Genomic DNA, 19,814 nt, shown 5'->3' on the forward strand with positions numbered 1-19,814 from the left:
ATTTACTTCTATGATGTTTAAGTGAGTAGAATGATAAATAAAATAAGAGAAAATGTTGCACTTCTTTTAATCAATCATGAAATTATTGAACATTGAAACAAGAAATCATTTTTGGTTGAATAAAGTTCCAACTGTTTAGCCAAATTGGTTGGGTATGTACTTTTGTTTTTATTTATTTATTTTGTTCTTTTTGCGGAATATGATGTCTTATATATACCTTCTTTTTTCTTTTTCTTTTTTTATTATTTTTTTATATTATTATTTACCGGTTGCAAATACCGAGTTGAGTTTAAATTTGTTTAGACTTAACTTGTAATTTTGAAAATTTTAGATTAAGTTCATTCATTTATAAAATTCATTCAAATTATTTGAGATCGTGTTCAAAATCGTTTGGACTTGTTTTTAAACTTATTCAAACTATAGTTATTAATCCATACAAGTTTATGTTTATGAACATGTTCATGAGTCCGAAACAAACTTTAAACTAGTCCTGAGAGTTCAGCGGTATGTTAAAAAAACTCTTTTGTGTAAAATACACACTGCCACGTATGATTTATAATTTTTTTTCATCTTCAGCACTTTGTTAAGATACATTGCCACATCACCAATGTGTAAAAGGGTTGTGTATTTTACATACTCTTTTTACACAACCACGTAAGTATATTTTCTCTCTCCTCCCCATTTTTCACTGGCGGTTCTCTTTCTTCACTTTCATTCCTTTACGCGTCTTTGTTTTCCATTTTTCTAGAGCGCCATAGAAAAGAATCTGCAACTTGCAGTAAGGTGAAAACTGCTCCATCATCTTTTATTTATTTATTAATAAATATAATTTGATTCATCACTTACGTTTGATCTTATTTTCTTTATTTATTTATTAATAAATATAATTTGATTCATCACTTACGTTTGATCTTATTTTCTACAATCATCGCCGTAGATTTTAGAGTTTTTTTTAGATTTTTTTATTCTTTTACATTCTATTATAATGAAATAAATATGTACTAGCAAGCTAAAGATTAAATATATATTTTAATCTACATAATTCTATTATTTGTTATTAAATTAGAATTTTGGTGGCGGTAGGAAAGTTTTGCTATTGGCGGGATGAAAAAGTGAAATATAGGGAGAAATTATTATTTTTTTCCTAATGAGGAAGATTGAGACGTGAGATTTAATTGCGAAAAAGTAAAATGAATCAAGTGGGTTTGTAAAAGTTAGGTAAGATTTGGGTATGATACATGATTGGTTGCTATTGAAATTTTTTTTTTTACATAAAAAATATAAAATAATTGTTAGAACTAAAAATAGGTAATACAAAAAAAATAGGTAATACAATTTTTTTTTTTTTGTATAAATTTATGATACATTAAATTTAACAAAAATATATAGAAAATGATCAGAGATGCTATGAGTTATTAGAACATCTCAATTCATTTTCCTTCCATTCTCTCTCTCCCAATCAAAGATATCATTAGTCCTACATGTCCCATCCCACTCAAATAGAAGTTTCTTAGGACACGTAATGGACTGATGAAGATATTATTCAACCTTAAAAGCTCAATGTCAACCATGAATTTATGGTAAAAAAAAACCTTTTTCCAAATTCAAAGGGCTATGCCATATGATACGCATAATCACACACACACACACACACACACACACACACACACACACAAAAAAAAAAAAAAAGAAAAAAAAAAGGCTCCATTTTATATGATTTCCATTTCCACAATCTCCATTGTCTTCGAATAGTCATAGGGTTTTATTTCTTTGGTGTCTGTAAATATATTCACAAACCAAGAGGAAAATGGCATCATTACCTCAATTTTCTCGGAAAATCAAACTCTACTAGCTCACCAAGCTAGTAGAGAAAGAGAGAGGCTCCGGTTTCGGTGGTACCCGACGGCCGATCCCGGGTCGCACCATCACCACCCGGGAGGGGACTTGGATCCAATTCACTTTTGGGGTTCTTCATTTTTATCTTCTTCTTCTTTTGGACTCTCTGTAAGCAGTTCTGCTTCTGAACTCTCTCGATCTCCGAGTTTTTTGGGTTTTGATTGATGGGTTCGAAGTCGTGGCTCCACCCGGCTCCGACTTATCGGGCCTTGGAGTCCTATTGGGACACCGACGACGACTCTCCTGGTTTCCGCTGCAGCCACTCTCTCACCGCCGTCGCTGCCACCAAATCCCACGGCCCCCGCCTCATCCTCTTTGGCGGCGCCACTGCCATCGAGGGCGGCGGTTCCACCTCATCCGCCCCCGGCATCAGTATAACTCTCTCTCTCTACAAACTCTATGTATGTATATGTTATGTTTGCTTACTTCAATTGGAAGTTGCTGAACTATTTGTTAATTCTACTTTAGGGTTAGCGGGAGTGACGAATTCTGTTCATTCGTATGATGTTCTCTCCAAAAAATGGACCAGGCATGTCTTGTTTATACTTCAATACTACTTTTCTTTTCTTTTTTCTTTTTTTTTTTCTTTTTATTTTTTTTTTCTACGAATTTTTAAAAATTGAATGTTAATTATGGATTTTTGTTGTGTTTATATTACTTAGAGTCCAACCAGCTGGTGAGCCGCCTTCTCCGAGGGCTGCGCACGTCGCGGTTGCAGTTGGCACCATGGTTGTGTTTCAGGTGATTGAAATGCAGAATTATGGGGAAAGATTGATTATTTTTTATTTTATTTTATTTTTTTTCTTTCTTGGGGTGATTTTTTATGTTTATTTTTAAATTTAATTTTGATGGATCGATGCTGCTTTTCTAGGGCGGTATAGGTCCTGCTGGGCATTCAACAGATGATATCTACGTGCTTGACTTGACCAATGACAAGTTCAAGTGGCACAGGTAAGCTTCTAGAGATAGAATTGAATTTTCTTCTATTGGGTTGTGTTGAATTTTGACTTGACTACTGTGGTTTGAGTTTAGAGTTCTTGTTCAAGGACAAGGTCCTGGGCCTCGATATGGCCATGTAATGGATTTGGTTGCGCAACGATACCTTGTTACTGTCAGTGGCAATGATGGTGAGAGGTTTTCCCTCTTTAAATTTATCACTTGAATTTATTTATTATCTGTTGGTTGTTCTTTTTAAAATTGAAATATGATACCAATGCCAAGTTCAGAATTTTAAAAAATTCAACTCGAATTGGGTTAGTTGTCTGATAGTTGTGTATAACCATCACCAAAAAACTTAGGCTTCATAAGGCATGTCCGTAGATTGCAAAGAGAATTAAGAATGTTTGCATAAATGATCCTTCTGAATCTGTGGAACTAGTCAATAGCGTTTCTCAGAGTGTCAGTGAAACAAAATGTAGTCAATTGCATAGGGAATTTGTATAGTTCTCAGTAATGAACGTAGTTGAATAAAGAATTTATTCAACTTTTGTATACAGAAATAGCAAGCTTTAATATTAACTCTTTGCGGACAACTTCACGGATCAAATTATAATCCATCAATGTCTGGGATTGTATTTTGATCATCCCCTGTCTGACAGCAACACCCTTTATAGAAGAGGGCCAAGAGGCACTTGCAATTTTACCTTTGACTTCAGTTGGCAAAAACAGAACCTACTTTATGTAGTTTAAACTACGCAACAAACAATTAAACCTGCACAATTACCCTATATAAGAAGAGCTCAGATGAAGAGGGCTGAAGGCCCATTCTGTGCTAGGGTTGTACATTTTTCTTGTATGCATTTGTCCACATAAGAGAATCAAATGTGATCTACAATGATTAGTTGATAAGGCCTCAAGGTTAGTATTATCTTAGAACTGTATTTAAACCTGAAGCCAACTCTCTAAGGTTAAATGACCAATCCTTTGGGGTACAATAAAGTTGGCCAGCTATTCTTTGTAATAGGGACTAGGGAGGATTAAAAAAAAAAAAGCCACTCCATTCTATTGGTTATGCAGAGTAACCCCGTACAAGCCTGGTTTTTCAAGATGAAAAAGGTTTAAGGTCTTTTGACTTGGGGCTTGCATTCCTCTCTTAGTCATACAACCATCTCTTAGTTCTTGTTACATCTATCCCCATTATGTGTTGGCGATTTCAAGGCCGAATAAAAGTAGTTTTGAGTAAATAAGAGGTTGTGCCAGCTATTTTCCACTTCTACTTCCCTTGGTCTAGTATTAGTGATTCTCTACATTTATCCAAAAAAAGAAAAGAAAAGAAAAAGTGATTGTGTTCCATATGTTGTTTTACCCAAAAAAAAAAAAAAAAATTTTTTTTCTAATAATACTAGAACATTCTAAGGGTGATTTAATTTTTTTTTAGGGAAAAGAGTGCTGTCAGATGCTTGGGCTCTGGATACTGCTCAGAAACCATATGTGTGGCAGAGGCTTAATCCAGAAGGTGATAGGCCTTCGGCTAGAATGTAAGTGTATATGTGTTTTTTCACAAATTTAAAATTGGGTTGTGATGACTGTTGAATAGAGTGCTGTCAGATGCTTGGGTTCTGGATGCTGCTCACAAATATTGTGTGTTTTGAATTTTCCATGTAACATTAGCATAGCAGGGCTACCTGAACCTACCTCGTCCCAAAACTTTTCAGTTGCAGTTCTTAGAGCTTTGTGTGTATCAAACCCATGCTCAAGTCAGCATCGCTACTAGTTCGTTTTGGTTTTTTCTTCCTTTCTTTCTTCCTTTCTTATTCACTTGCTTTCTCTATTCCCTTTTAACTTCTGCTTCTTTCCATGTGGTCATTGATTATTGCCCATATTTTGTGACACTAGCCTTGTCCTTAGGGATCCTCAGCTTTAAGGAGCTAGTACACGAATACTCAGTCGCTGATTGTTGGCACTTGTAGTTAATATGCTAATGCATGATACATGGTGTTATGAATGCTCACTTGTATTGTTTATTGATTTCTTTGAAAAATTTATCTTTAACATATTTTGTTAATATTGTCTAAAGGTGCGTCAAGATTAAATGGGTATCTACTGTTGCTTGTATTGCCTCCTTCACAAACAAAATCTCTCTAGTTTTTCATAATCTAACACCATTGATTCTTTGCCTCTATTTAATGTCTATATGTGTGCGTGATGTTTCTTTTCAAGTTTTTGAGTGGTGTGAGTATATGCAAAATATTTTAAAGGCTTTTATGCTTGTAATTTAGAGCTTGAAATCTGAATGATGTGGCAACACTTTGACATTGTTTGTTGTAGGTATGCAACAGGTAGTGCACGCTCTGATGGCATGTTTTTGCTTTGTGGTGGAAGAGATTCTGCAGGCATGGTATAACCTATTGTTCTTGTGGGAACTTAAACTACTCAGTAATTGCTAATATTTTGACACAGAGGTTTACTATATTATATTCTAATTTGGATAAATTGTTACCATCATTTATATGCTATATTCACTGGTTTACCTTACGTGGATATTTGCTGACTTTATCGGTGGTCTAGGGTGCTGCCCCTCACCCGACTCCATTAAGTATTAAAACCTAGGAAAAAGACAACAGCTTACATTTAATTAACTTAGAGCGCTTTATAATGAAAAATTGCCGCGAAAGGCACTCTGGTGTTGATTCTATTGATTTTTTTTTTTTTTTGTGTGTGTGTGTGTAGGCCTAAGATAGAATATACAGAATGCAACTTTAGAAGGACTAGGAGTACAAAATAGGAAATGGTGAAAATTAGGCCATAATTTACCAAAAGTGATGACTTTCCTTCCTTGGATCCATCATTGATTAGGTAGGTGGGGGTTAGAGTAGACATTGCCCACTATACTAGAATGAATTCATGAAGTAAAAAAATGCTTTTGGAATTCATGAAGTATAATTGTCTCAGATTATTTGTTGTATGCATGCATCTACAGCCACTGGCGGATGCTTATGGACTCCTCATGCATAGGAATGGTCAGTGGGAGTGGACTCTTGCACCTGGGGTGTCTCCTTCGCCAAGGTATGAACATGCTGGGGTAAGTGATAACTGTACGCTAGAAGCTTCTATCTACGGAACATTAGCTATATATATCTTTTTTTATTTTATTTTTTTTATTTTTTATTTAATTAATTTCACTGGAGATTTTGTATTATTCTTTGCGTTGACCACACTTTCTGGTCTTTGGATTATGGATAGCTGATGGCATTCTTTATATCCTTTTCTGTTATTTTGAGAGTTCGGCTTTTTTAAATTTGATATTTTTCTAGTGTCAATGATCTTAATGTTGCTGGTTATCAGGTATTTGTTGGTGCTAGATTGCATGTTACGGGAGGTGCTCTTAGGGGAGGACGGGCAGTAGAAACCGAAGCAGCTATTGCAGGTATTTTAGGTTCTGCTTCCCGAACCCACAGAGTGAAGGATTATTGTAATTCATTTCAATTGTGGAAAACCTCAATCATGATCCTATTGCTTGCATTTCTGCTCTGTAAGTATTGGACACTGCTGCTGGAGTTTGGTTAGATAGAAATGGGCTGGTGATTAACTCACGCACAAGCAAGGGACTGGCCGAGAACGATCCTTCTTCGGTGCTTATGCGTCGTTGCCGCCATGCAGCTGCGTCTGTTGGTGGTGAGATATATATTTATGGTGGTCTCAAAGGAGGTAATGACTGTAATTTTGTAGATGCGGAACTTAGACTGTCTTTTTGTTAAGAAGATCTGGCAGTCTGAATCTAATTTCTAGGATGGTTTCAACAACTGCAAGGACTATAATTTCTTTTTGGGTAGATCACAAAAATGACCTTGTGAACCACTACGTTTGCAGATAGATAACTCCCTGATATGGTGTATAACCTCCGGAACTATACAAGAGTTCCATTTAGGACATGACATCAGGTCGCTGTTACTAGCGACAGGAAGTCACTAGTTTTCCTTTCTTTTGTTTAAATATAAAAAGAGTGAAAAATAAAACCTGTGAAATACAAATTACATTCATAAACTGAACAGCATTGTTTTAATATTTATCTTCTTCGTTATTTCTCTTTCTTCATTTGTAAATTTATATATATTTATATCTATATTACATATATAGACACCATCTCATCTCTCCAATATGATGCTATCTCTACCCCAATCCCAGTCCACAGTGATCCTTCATATTCTTTGTTGTCACCTCTACTTTTTTTTTTTGGAAAGGATAACCTGAAATAATCAATTAGGTTTTAGCTTATGTTAGAGGTCATTTTGTTTGAGACTTACCGAGGCGTTTTTAAAAAACCCCGTAGTAAGCTATACCATAATGATCTTCATCCGTTCTAGGCTTCATACTATAATTTATTCTTATCTACTTTAGTAGTTAACAATCATTAAGATACTTTGTCTCTGGCTCCTCCATTCAGCAATAATAGCTCTCCCAAATCTGATCTATCGTGTGGTTCACTCAATTGTAAAGCAGGCCCAAAAATGGCTGTCCAACCTATGGATTGGTTATTCAATTCCCTCAAAAGAACGCTGATTTTTTCTTCCAAAGACATCACATAATGCATAATGGGCTGACTCCCAATATTTCCTTTGCTGTGGGCATGATAACTCCCTTGCAAAATGAAATAGCTTAGCCACTGATTGTGGAAGTCCCACAGAAGCCCCAACATAGCCAAAGTAAAGGGCCACAACTCTATAGCAACATCATAATGGATAAGGAGATGGTAAAGTGATGCCCAATTCTCACCAGTTGAGAATGAATTTTCCCTTCGCATCAAGAAAATCTTCTCATTAAGCCACTGGTCACGTAGAAAATGCTATATTGGGCCATGCACTAGCCTTCCATGTTCATTTTTCCATGGAAATGATCTCTATGAAGATCCAACCAAAGCATCGGATTTTGTTGCAGTACATGGACACTTCTTAAAGGCATATGCTTCAGGTTAAAATAAAAAATAAAATTAAAGGCATATGCTTCAGTGCCCTGCTTATCTGCTTCCATTTATGCAAAAAAAAACCAGGAATATGCATTCGTTACTGCTGGAAGCAATTAACTTCCACTGATACAAATAATATTGGAAAATGAACAATGATACGGATTTGGTTCTGCATCAGAGTAATTTTTAATCTTGATGTTATAATTTCAATGTTTCACTTCCCTTGTTTTTTTGCATCATATAATTCTGTTATGTTACTAGGTGCAGACAAGATCTTAGATGACTTTCTTATTGCGGAAGATTCACCAATCCAGACTGACATTGATTCTCCTATATTAACATCTGAGAGGGCTTCAACTGTGACAAGTCCCAGAACAAAAGATTCCAATTTAAATTCATACGCCCAAACACCAACTTTAGCTGGCAGGCTTGATATCCCCTCAAATGGTGGCACGAGGTTCAATTCTGTAGCTGACTCTATATATCTTCATGGGAATTTTAAAGGAACTTTCTCTAAAAATTTTGTGGCACGTTTTCATCTTTAGCAGCATGGATAAAAAATCTATGGAGAAACTGGCTGAGGCTTCTGCTGCTGAAGCTGAGGCTGCTACTGCTGTCTGGCAAGCTGTGCAGGCAGTATCTACCACTGCTGCAGAAGAAACATCTCTATCAGATGACAGCTCACAAGTTGCAGAAACTAATTCGGAGGGTAGTGAGACCGAATTAGATGTTCGCCTTCACCCTAGAGCTGTATGTTCTCTGCACCTATGTTTTATATATCGTGTTCCATTCATCTTCAAGCTGTGACATCATGCTGTTTCTTATGCTACAGGTCGTAGTAGCTAGAGAGGCTGTAGGAAATCTGGGTGGGTTAATTAGGCAGTTATCCTTGGATCAATTTGAAAATGAGAGTAGACGGATGCTTCCCTTGCATAATGACCTGTCATATCCTACCAAAAGGTTCACCAGGCAGAGATCTCCTCAAGGCTTGCATAAAAAGGCAGGCATTACCAAACTTTTAATTTTAATGTTCGTTTTTGAAAAAATGGAAAAATATTGTTTTGGGGTGTTCCTTCATTAGCATTGTTTTCTTGCACAGGTTATTTCTTCTTTGCTTAGGCCTCGCAACTGGAAAGCTCCTGCTGACAGGAGGTTTTTTCTGGATTCGTATGAAGTGGGTGAGCTTTGCTATGCTGCTGAACAGATCTTTATGCAAGAGCCAACAGTTCTTCAACTGAAAGCTCCCATCAAAGTATTTGGTGATCTTCATGGACAGTTTGGTGATTTAATGCGGCTGTTTGATGAATATGGATTTCCTTCCGCTGCAGGAGATATAACGTAAGTTTGATATTGGACTGTAAGCAATATCCAATATTTTCCTCCCATTTCACTTCTGGGAATAAAAGAGACAATTTTGGGAATTGTTATGTGCTGGTTATTTGAGTTCATGAACCTTTAGAAGTGACACATCTATGTTTGGAACATACTCTCTTTAGTATCAAAGATATTATGCTTTAATTTTTTAATTTTATCATACTCACACAAGTTGTTGTATCATTAGAATATGTATAAGTTGATGTGATATGTCATTGTGCCCTTAATACATGGATTCAAGAGTTTCTAGAGACCTAAAATAGCCTTTTAAACAATAGTATTTTGTACATGTGATTTGAATAGGAACATTTTTCTTTTCATATAATTTTACTGATTGCCCAATTTACCTTGTCCTCTTGGCGTCTTTCATCTTGAAATGGCATGGTTCTCTAGTGGATGAGACTAATTAATTTTATTACTATAATTATGGAGGAATGCGATGACATCTAGAGATTTTGTGATGCATTTTAATTACGACTTTATTAAGGCTCTAGTTACGGTCAGATGCCAGGCAAGTGCGATGACTGGGCATCCTCATAGTAACTTTGTTGACTATCTTGGCTTAATAAATTTTGTAAGACGGGAGAGCTTGAAGAGGATTTGAAGATAGGGTCAGATGAGGATATATAGTGGTTGAAAATGATGTAAAATTTTCAATGGACGTGGAAAGGTTGGATATGCAATTAAAATAATTAAGAAGCATAAGTAGGTGCAAGTTATGTGAACTTGATTGCGATGGTTTGGTTGCAGTCCAACACATTTGATCTTGTATAATTATATTTTGTTTTAAGTCCAATACATTATCTAGATCGTCTAATCTTAAGATTGGAAATCGATAATATTTGAAAAATGTAGGAGGAGACACATAGAGTTGGTGAAAGGCATTAAATTATGAACCTTCAACTGAATTTGCTGATATGGAGCCAGATTCATGCTTCTGTCACAAATAAAATAAGTAGGCCATGGCACAATTTTTCTTAAAGCAACATATGGAGCAAACTAATTTGAAAGATCCTTCATGGAAAAATTTTAGGAAAATATTATGCAACTTAATTTAATATCAGAAATTAGAAGTCAATGTTGGTTGAAGTAAGGCACCGTAACTATCAATCAAAAGTGTTGAGCATGCTATATTCTTTTAACAGGGTTCTCTCAGAATAATCCAATATTGTACATGTCTGATGCAAGCATAGAATCATCTGTTTTGGGGAAAAGGTTTCGAATGCTTGACACATGGGCAGACTTTTACTTTGATGACAATGATTATTTTTTGGAATGCTGTGTAATTAGGATCCATATTTCAAGCTAAGCAACCCATACTTTTCACCCACGCCTGAATTTAAGCTAATCTCTTGACTGCAGCTGTCAATCTAGAGTTCAGATAGCTTTGTGCTTAGGTCACTGAAGTGCTACACATTGTGCTGTGGGGTTCAATTCTTGTTTCTGATTAGGTGTGGATGTAAAAACTCTTAGATAGGAGCTATAATTCTTGGCATGAGGGTGATGGGGAGGGTTATTGCCTCAGGTGATAGTTATGACTCATGGGCCACTTTGCATATGTCCATGCAGATATTGCTTTAGCCCGATGTGGATATTCTTGTTATTTCTGTTCCTTGAAATGGTCCCTTTGATTGGATGCTTCTAGCTATTAGCTACATTTGTAAATTAAGAATCTGAATAAATACTTCTGTAAACCTTTTGCTGGCCTTGTTTTATCGACACTGCTTTCTATATTTCAGGTATATTGACTATTTATTTCTGGGTGATTATGTTGATCGAGGACAGCACAGCCTTGAGACCATCACTTTGCTCCTTGCTCTAAAGGCAAGCCTCTGCCTTAAACTATTTTAGTAATTGGTTTTGTCTGGCCACCCTTTTTTTTTTTTTTTTTTCTGATCCCGATGTTCCTTTGTTATAATTTCCAGATCGAGTTTCCTGACAATGTGCACTTAATACGAGGGAATCATGAGGCTTCAGATATAAATGCGCTCTTTGGTTTCCGTCTTGAATGCATTGAGAGAATGGTATAGATTAACTGCAAACATTTCTCTTTTGAAGGCTGTAAATGTAGTAACAGTAACTGTGTATGTAGGGAGAGAATGATGGGATTTGGGCATGGACACGGTTCAATCAACTTTTCAACTATCTTCCGCTTGCTGCACTTATTGAGAAAAAAATTATCTGTATGCATGGTGGCATAGGGAGATCTATACATTCTGTAGAACAGATAGAGAAATTAGAAAGACCAATAACAATGGATGGTGGATCTATCATTCTAATGGATCTTTTATGGTATGTTTTAGCTCATTTTGTACTTAATAAGTTTCAATTCAATGTTGTCTACATTATTTCATGTTTTGCACAGGTCGGATCCGACGGAAAATGATAGTGTAGAGGGTCTGAGACCAAATGCTAGAGGGCCCGGTCTTGTCTCCTTTGGGGTACGTATGTTATGATTCAATGTACATACTCAGAATGGGCATGTGATTTTATTTTCTCATTTAGCAATTCACGTGTCTTGTATGTGTGGATGACATGCAGGATGCCTCTTCTTCTGCCCTGATATTCTTGATTTTTAAAGATCCTTGATTCTCTGACCTCAAGGATGTAACTGTTGAAAAATTTATATTCCATTACTCAAAGATTGGTGATTAACTGTATGGGTAGCAAGACACTGTGCATTCTTGATGTGATAATATGGTAGATACTCCATAGATCCCTGTTAACTTTATGGTTAAAGCCAACAACATTGACCCAGGGAATTATAAATAAGATTTATTTCTTATCTATTCCCATTTTAACCACACCCTTCAATATTTAAGACCCAAATAAGCTATGTGGTAGTTACGGAGCAAACTTGGTAACTTAATTACGAATTGCTGGCTGTTTAAAAGATGTTGATCTAAATTTCTCTCTTTGGAAAACTTGGTTTTCTGGTTGTATACAATTCTTAATACTATTTTATAAGGGAGCTGATATTGGCACTCCAACATTGTATATAGCACTCAACTCTTATTTTCTTTTAAAATAAAGTTACAAATAAGTCCCTACACCACACATTATATTTTTTAATGCCATAATTGCCCTTAATGGGTTTTGATCAATCTTCTCTTTACGGGTACGAGTTATTTCAGTTTCGTGTTCAATGCCACAGATTTCCCATCTACTAGGATAATGACATGAACATACAAAATTATCTGAATCAACAAACTCCACTATTTCCCATACAAGAAATACAACTGCAAATCAGGCCTTTGATAGCCAATGACCTTACAGTTCCCTAGACAAAACATTTCTTCTTACTCTGATTCAAAACCTTCGGAGAGACTCTTAAAAACGATAGACCATTATATTCTTGTGACCTCTCCTTCGATGAACAATGGAATCAACATCTTTATTTGAACATGTCAAAGCTAGCATAGGGATCGACTTTATAGCAGGAAGAGCTTATGTAATATAAGGTCTCTTCGGGCTCTGGACAGAAACAAGTTTTGTGCTATGTAGATGAAACATGGTATTCCCCAGCCCCTCCGCTCCTTCCAGATATTTAGTTTTTGTGGCCTATGGTAGATTTAACTTTTGATATAAGCATCCTTGTAATCTAAACGTTTTGACTTCACCCATGAATTTTATTATGCTAGTGAAATTCACCTTCTCTCTACAATGTGGATGATGTTAGTGAGAGAAAATAGAGTCAGTTTCTAAATCAAACTCTGTTTCAAATGGTGTGATTAATTATGATTATCTCATCAATTGTAATTGATCAAAAGAAAATAACCTGTAATTTTAATAATCCTCCAAAACTCATCACATCCCTTCTCTCTCACACACACGAATCTCTTAAAGCATAACACTCATCCTTTTCGTACACACATGTGGACACACACACGTGTGTGTATTTATGTATTCTATTTGATACCTTGAATTCAAATTAGTATATCAGGATTTGGGTGAAGGTGCATCCGCTGTGTTGTATCACGCAGAAAAGTTCGGGGATCAGAGACCAGTGAACAGAGGTGGTGTTATGATTCTCGACGGTAAAGAGTTTTTTAGAGAGATAATATGAAAAGCATTTTAGAGGAAGAAACCTAAGAGAGATTTTGTATGATTGAATATTTAGATAACGTGAAATAGAGAAGATGAAGGACAATTATGGCATTAAAAAAAATTATAAGAACAAAGCATCAAGTTTAGGGATTTTTTTATAATTTTTTTTTTTTTTTTTTTTCAAATAATAGTGGAGTGCATGAGTACTTTGTTGGAGCGCCAATATCAGCAGCCTTCTTATAATACTTGCTATAAAATAAATGTTCCCTTTCAGTAATTCATTTTTGTAGAGTAAATAATTTCAGTATGAGCACGCACTTGCGGACACTGTTTGCTAATCATGAAAAGTTCCACACTCACATATGCATTTAGTTCTATCATTAGACCATAATCTATTACCATTACTTGCAGCCTGACCGGGTCACAGATTTCTGTAAGAAGAACAAATTACAACTCATCATAAGAGCCCACGAATGCGTTATGGACGGGTTTGAACGGTTTGCTCAGGGTCAATTAATCACTCTTTTTTCGGCAACCAACTATTGTGGTAAGCAATGACAGGTTCGAGTTTTTTTTTTTTTTTTTTTCCCAGTCCTGTCATTTGCAGTCTAATTGGTTAAAGCATCTAGGGACTGCCAACAATGCTGGAGCAATACTGGTAATCGGCAGGGGGTTGGTTGTGGTTCCAAAATTGATTCATCCTCTGCCACCTCCCCTTCATTCACCTGAGACATCTCCAGAACGTGTCACAGAAGACACATGGATGCAGGTAAAATTTGTTGATAAGCCTGCATTTTCTTTTGGGCAGCTAGGCCTTTTGATATGCTGGATTCAAATCCAACCATAAAACACAGAATTTGTTTGGTTGGCTCATAATATACCTGTGTTGGCTTGGCTTGGTCCCTGCAGGAGCTTAACATTCAAAGGCCACCGACACCCACTAGAGGTCGCCCACAGCCAGACCATGACCGGAGCTCACTTGCATATATTTGAAGTCTTATGATTGATTTACATATTATACCATTTTCTGAAGTGGGAATCCCAAATTTACAAGGCGACATGATGGGAGCCAGTTCATGAACAAGGAATTCCGTCATATTTTACAATAATACAGTAAGCAGTGTTGTGTTTATGAAGATACCGAGTCTTGGAAGAGGAGGGTTCACTTGTTCACAGCTTGAGAATGGTAGAACAGTTAGCTGGTAGCCAATGCATGTTGATCATACTTCCCCCAAACCAAGTCTTGGAAGAGGCGGCTTCACTTGTGTACACATAGCTTCAGGATGTTGTAAGTATTTGCTGTTAGCCAAGGTGTGTTAATCGTGCTTTCCAATTTATTTATGCATACTCCAAATCCTTTTGATAGTATTTGTATTATTAATCCAGTGGAGGTGATGGGGAGTTCCCTCAGTGTCCATAACAAAAAAGTACAGGTAAAAGTGGTCATATAGGTTTGTGTATTGTGATATAATTGAGAAATCAAATTACACATATCTTCTTTGTGTAGTGGTCAATATCACCAATGTATTTACATATAAAATATCTTTTTTATACATATATATATGTGTGTGTGTGTGTATATATAAATCTACTTTGTGAAGGGTGATGGACACCATGATTTCCCCAGTCAGTTCATTGGTGTGGCTGCTAATTATGTTATTGGGTTGTCTATCTCTCATCATTTATTTGATTTTTAGATCAAGTTCATGGTAGAAGCTGGGATTTCAATATTTTGTTTACGAATTTTGATGACTTCAAGCATTCATGCATTTATTGAACTGTTATTGCTCATGTACACACATGAGCTTGGTGTATATTAGTAACTTCATATATATACATTTGTTCGTTTTAACAAAGCTATTGACTGTTGCTTTGTTTTTTTTTTTTTTTTTTTTTTTTTTCTTTTCCTGAGAAATTACTCGCACACTTTTTACCTTGATCTCCTCCCGTCGCCTTAAAAGGATTAGGAGATTTACTTGGTTCTTTTTACACTAATTTGATCATTATAGAACAGTCAACTATATATCTGACTTTTTCCCCTCCTTGTTATATATCTGAAATGGGTGCTTCTGTTGAAGACATATATCTGCGCGTCTCCATTTTATTCTCTCTTCTTTATACTTGGGGTCTGATTATGAAACTCGTATAAGACATATATCTGCTCGTCTCCATTTTCTTCTCTCTTCTTTATATCAGTATGTTAGATAGCACATTACATACTGATATTTTCTTTAGTCTTTCACAGTATGGATTTTCATTATTGTGGACTTGGTATACTGGTTTTAGCAAATTCTTCTTGCAGAAAGGCTATTTAATAAAATCCTTTTCTGGATGAGCCGTGCTGTTTGTTGTGAAAACCGACAGCCCCCCACACAGGCTCCTGTGAGTAGTCAAAGAGCCGTGTTTTGAAATTTAAAGAATTCTTGTTATCTGATTTCTTGATGCAGAGATGCAATCCATCCCCATCCACTCCACCCTTCAAATACACTGATCATAAGCACACCTACCATGCGAATTTGCAGAACTCAAGTCACAGTAGTATGAGGCTGATTTCCTAACTACAATATCGACAGTTCAGTGATAACTGGTTCCGAATGGGTGGTTCTGATCAATGCCAAGATCTCTATCTTGTGACTGACAATGGACAGTCAGTGACATATTCTCGTCTAAATTGTTGATCACTAACACTTGAACCTGAGATGTGGTGACTGAATCCGAATCATGATTAATTTTTGAAAAAGAAAATGAAATAAGTCTACGTGATTCATGTCTTGGATATATTATTCTTGTTGACAGTGAAAATATGACTCGCAGCCGGATCAAGAGAAGGTAAATTTGTTTCAAGGGGATCCAGGTGACTCCATATGCTCGAATTAGCAACTTGCCAAAAGTTATAAATTAACTCAATATTCAATTTGCCAATGAAGGTGTGGCATTCAATGCATTAGTGAATTACGGATTATCCACGTTAATGTTTTTTTTATAAAAAAAAAAATACTAAAGAAATTTTTTTTGCATCCAATATTGGATTTATTTGTACAATTCTCTTTTTTCCCAACCCAACAAATATTATTATGGGATTTTTACATATAAATCCTAAGTGCATTCGGTTGGTCCTTTTTTGTGCCTAAAAACCCCAACCCTAGGTTGTGGAATTTGAAAGTAGAGATGTAACTTATCTTCTGAAAAAAAAATAATAATAATAATTTGAAAGGAGAGAATTCAAATTTAAAAGCCCCACCTATTATTTTTATTAATCCTAAGAAGAAGAGGAAACAAAATTACATCAAAAGGCCAGTTAAGCCCATAGTGCATTCGGTTGGTCCTTTTCATATGCCTAAAAACCCTAACCCTAGGTTGTGGAATTTGAAAGTAGAGAATTCAAATTTAAAAGCCCCACCTTTGAGTAGTGGATCTTTCACCTTTTCAGCCTCTTCCACCACCTGAAAGGCTGAAACACCATTAGGTTTCCCATTGTTTACTCCATCATACTATCCAATTATGTCACACACTTTCTCGTGTATCGAAACATTGCCACTAGAACTTCTACAAGGAGATGCGAGTCGTGCGACTCCATGACCTAGAGTTCTCATGCCAATGCTTTGATCGGAGAAAGTGTGACATAATTGGATATTCTGATGGAGATTAAGTGATAAGTTTCGGACTGCTAAATTGTTCATGAAGTTTGCGCCATTGGTTCAAACAGCGACGACATGTCGTCGGTTTCAATAGTATTCAATAAAGTCATGTTTGTCGAGATGAATATGGTACTTGAATATCTTTATACCCTTCAACATATAAAAACAAATTGTTAGACACTTTTTAATATTTGTATTACATCCAATTTTCATCCAAGTGTTAATGAAAAAAAAAAAAAAATTGTTGTGTACAAAATTTCTCAAACCATAAAAAAATGAACTATTAGATATAAACTAAATAATTATATCAATATATATTTAATTTTTAAAAATATAAACAAAACAATATTTACCAAACATATTTTCATGTTATTGATTCAGAATTTTTGACAACAAAATGAGATGCCGAAAGTATTTTGTTTTCGAATTTAGTAAAACCCAAAACGTTATCAAACATGTTTGTATGTTTTTGTTTTTGAAATTCCCACATCAAAATTTCGTTTACATATTTTTGTTTTCGAATTTCCCACATCAAATTTTCGTTACTTTGTCGAATCCTACCCAAAACATTCTTACAACGACACAACTGTTTTGTAATATTGTGTAATATTACAAAAGGGCCATATGTAAGAATATTGTTGAATATACACGTGTGCAGGCGCGCGCGTGTCAGTGTGAGAGAGGGGGACTAAACCCGAAAGGCCCGACCCATCTTCTGTACCCAGCACACATCATACAGTAGTAGCCATTAGGCAACTACAATCCAAACAATACCAAAACCCTAAACCCTAAACCCTCACACTTCCCTCAGCTCCTTCAATGGCGGACCAATTGATTGCCAAGATGAATCAGCAGGACCAGTCACAGTTAGGAGGCGGCGGCATAGCCAAACTCTTCCCTGTAACACGAAAACTGAAACCCACTTCCTCAAAATCCTCAATTTCTCCAGAATCAAAGTACTGGAAATCATTCAAGCCACAACCCATCCAAACCCTAATCTCCTCCATCACCTCTCTCTCCTTCTCCCCGACAGCTCCTCATGATTTCGCCGCCACCCACTCCGCCACCGTCACCATCTTCTCCGCCCAAACCCTCGAGCCCAAATCCACCATCTCCGCCTTCTCCGATACCGCCACCTCCGCCTCCTTCCGCTCCGACGGCCGCCTCCTTGCCGCCGGATCCCTCTCCGGCCTTGTCCAGGTCTTCGACATCAAGACCCGCTCCCCTCTTCGTCAACTCCGCGGTCACTCGCGCCCCGTCCACCTCGTCCGATACCCCCGCCTCGATAAGCTCCACCTCCTCTCCGGCGGCGATGACTCCATCGTCAAGTACTGGGACGTCGCGTCCCAAACCCGGATCGGTGAACTTCTAGGGCACAAAGATTACGTTCGCTGCGGCGACAGCTCCCCCGCTAGCGATGACATGTTCGTTACGGGATCCTATGATCACACAGTTAGGGTTTGGGATGTTAGGGTTTCGGGTTTGAGCTCAGTGATGGAGCTCAATCATGGGAAGCCGGTCGAAGACGCAATCTTTTTGCCTTCCGGAGGGCTAATTGCAACCGCGGGTGGGAATTGTGTGAAAATTTGGGATGTGATCGCAGGAGGGAAGTTACTGTATTCAATGGAGAGTCATAACAAGACTGTGACTTCGATTTGTGTGGGGAAGATTGGGAAGGATAGTGGTGAATCAGCTCAGGAGTATAGGATTTTGAGCGTCTCATTGGATGGATATATGAAGGTTTTTGACTATGCAAAGTTTAAGGTTACTCATACAATGAGGTTTCCGGCGCCTCTTTTATCGGTTGGGTTCTCACCGGATTGTTTGACTAGGGTAATCGGTACTTCGAATGGCACCATATTTGCAGGGAAGAGGAAAGTGAAGGAAGATGTGGGTTCTGAGTTGGGGGACTATGTGGGGTTGGGTTCTGTGGAGGAGCCTCACAAGAGGGTTTTAAGGCCTTCGTACTTTCGGTACTTCCATAGGGGTCAAAATGAGAAGCCTTCTAAAGGTGATTACTTGATTATGAGGCCGAAAAAGGTGAAATTAGCTGAGCATGATAAGTTGTTGAAGAAGTTCAGGCACAAGGAAGCTCTTGTGTCTGCCTTAAGAGGAAAGAATCCGGAGAATGTTGTGGCTGTAATGGAGGAGTTGGTGGCAAGGAAGAAGTTGATGAGGTGTGTTTCGAATTTGGACACAGAGGAGCTTGGGTTGTTATTGGAGTTTCTGCAAAGGTACACAACAATGCCTAGGTATGCCCGGTTGTTGATGGGGTTGGCCAAGAAGGTTCTTGAAATGAGGGCTGAAGATGTTAGAGCTTCTGATGTTCTGAAAGGCCATATTAGAAATCTAAAGCGATCCGTGGAGGAGGAGCTAAGAATTCAACAGTCCTTGCAAGAGATACAGGGTATAATATCTCCCTTGCTGAGAATTGCTGGAAGGAGATGAAATGTAAGAGATTCTCTGTTATGTACTGGGTAGTGTTTTTTCCTTGTTTGTTTGCTTGGATTTACTTCCAAGATGAGAGAGGTTTATCATGATCTAATAGTTGTTCCTCTTTTTGTTTCTTTTATGAAGGAAATTGTGCTATCAAATTAAGAAATGCCCAAGATGCTATTTTTGTTGTCAACCAAATGTTCTCTCTTTTGTTGCGGTGTAATGTTTTCGATTTATGCAAACATTCTACTTATACTATGGCTGTTCTTTTATTATCTATCTATCTGCATTATTATTGTCTATTTCTAATCATGGTCTGGCTTAGTGACCCACTCAAGATTTGAAATGCCTGGATAACACTGCTAAATTTGTGCTCAACCAAGTGCCCATCGTGGTTAATTAAACAACAGATAGTTAGGTCAGATTAGAGCTCATTAGACTGTAAAACTGAAGAAGATTAAAAACAAGGCCCTGTTGCAGGAACAATTTGGCTTCTTTGACAAAAACAGCTCTTGCAGTTT

General features: G+C 37.0%; 2 protein-coding genes across 5 annotated transcripts; both read left to right on the plus strand.

Moving 5' to 3' along the window:
• Positions 1–1,657: 1,657 nt before the first annotated feature.
• Positions 1,658–14,778, plus strand: LOC132306958 (serine/threonine-protein phosphatase BSL1-like). 4 transcript variants are annotated; one of them, XM_059804569.1, is made up of 21 exons: positions 1,658–2,268; positions 2,365–2,425; positions 2,559–2,637; positions 2,768–2,847; positions 2,929–3,023; positions 4,274–4,373; positions 5,164–5,233; positions 5,816–5,917; positions 6,181–6,262; positions 6,373–6,543; positions 8,060–8,255; positions 8,344–8,548; positions 8,631–8,798; positions 8,898–9,136; positions 10,912–10,996; positions 11,098–11,196; positions 11,265–11,464; positions 11,538–11,613; positions 13,631–13,766; positions 13,849–13,988; positions 14,129–14,778. In XM_059804569.1, exons 1-21 carry the CDS (start codon positions 2,061–2,063, stop codon positions 14,210–14,212), a joined length of 2,676 nt encoding a protein of 891 aa, XP_059660552.1. In that variant the 5' UTR covers positions 1,658–2,060; the 3' UTR covers positions 14,213–14,778. The 4 variants fall into 4 exon arrangements, with proteins under 4 accessions (XP_059660552.1, XP_059660554.1, XP_059660553.1 ...); XM_059804571.1 differs by having other exon boundaries at positions 8,066–8,255; XM_059804570.1 differs by having other exon boundaries at positions 1,659–2,268; positions 8,347–8,548.
• Positions 14,779–17,596: 2,818 nt separating this feature from the next.
• LOC132306959 (protein SLOW WALKER 1) lies at positions 17,597–19,572 on the plus strand. The gene has a single exon (XM_059804573.1). It carries the CDS (start codon positions 17,677–17,679, stop codon positions 19,303–19,305), a length of 1,629 nt encoding a protein of 542 aa, XP_059660556.1. The 5' UTR covers positions 17,597–17,676; the 3' UTR covers positions 19,306–19,572.
• Positions 19,573–19,814: the final 242 nt, after the last annotated feature.

The sequence above is a fragment of the Cornus florida genome, unplaced genomic scaffold, assembly GCF_030987335.1.
Source record: "Cornus florida cultivar Cherokee Brave unplaced genomic scaffold, ASM3098733v1 CherokeeBrave_3.0.0_Hap2_Chr05, whole genome shotgun sequence".
Classification (NCBI taxonomy): Eukaryota; Viridiplantae; Streptophyta; class Magnoliopsida; order Cornales; family Cornaceae; genus Cornus; species Cornus florida.

What these genes read in the sequence shown, in the direction of transcription:
- LOC132306958 (XM_059804569.1), top strand. Translation starts at nt 2,061, where the DNA reads ATGGGTTCGAAGTCGTGGCTCCACCCGGCTCCGACTTATCGGGCCTTG. An exon ending in TTCGCCTTCACCCTAGAGCT is followed by an intron (nt 8,549 to 8,630) that starts GTATGTTCTCTG and finishes CTTATGCTACAG; the next exon opens with GTCGTAGTAGCTAGAGAGGC. An exon ending in CTTTGCTCCTTGCTCTAAAG is followed by an intron (nt 10,997 to 11,097) that starts GCAAGCCTCTGC and finishes TATAATTTCCAG; the next exon opens with ATCGAGTTTCCTGACAATGT.
- LOC132306959 (XM_059804573.1), top strand. Translation starts at nt 17,677, where the DNA reads ATGGCGGACCAATTGATTGCCAAGATGAATCAGCAGGACCAGTCACAG.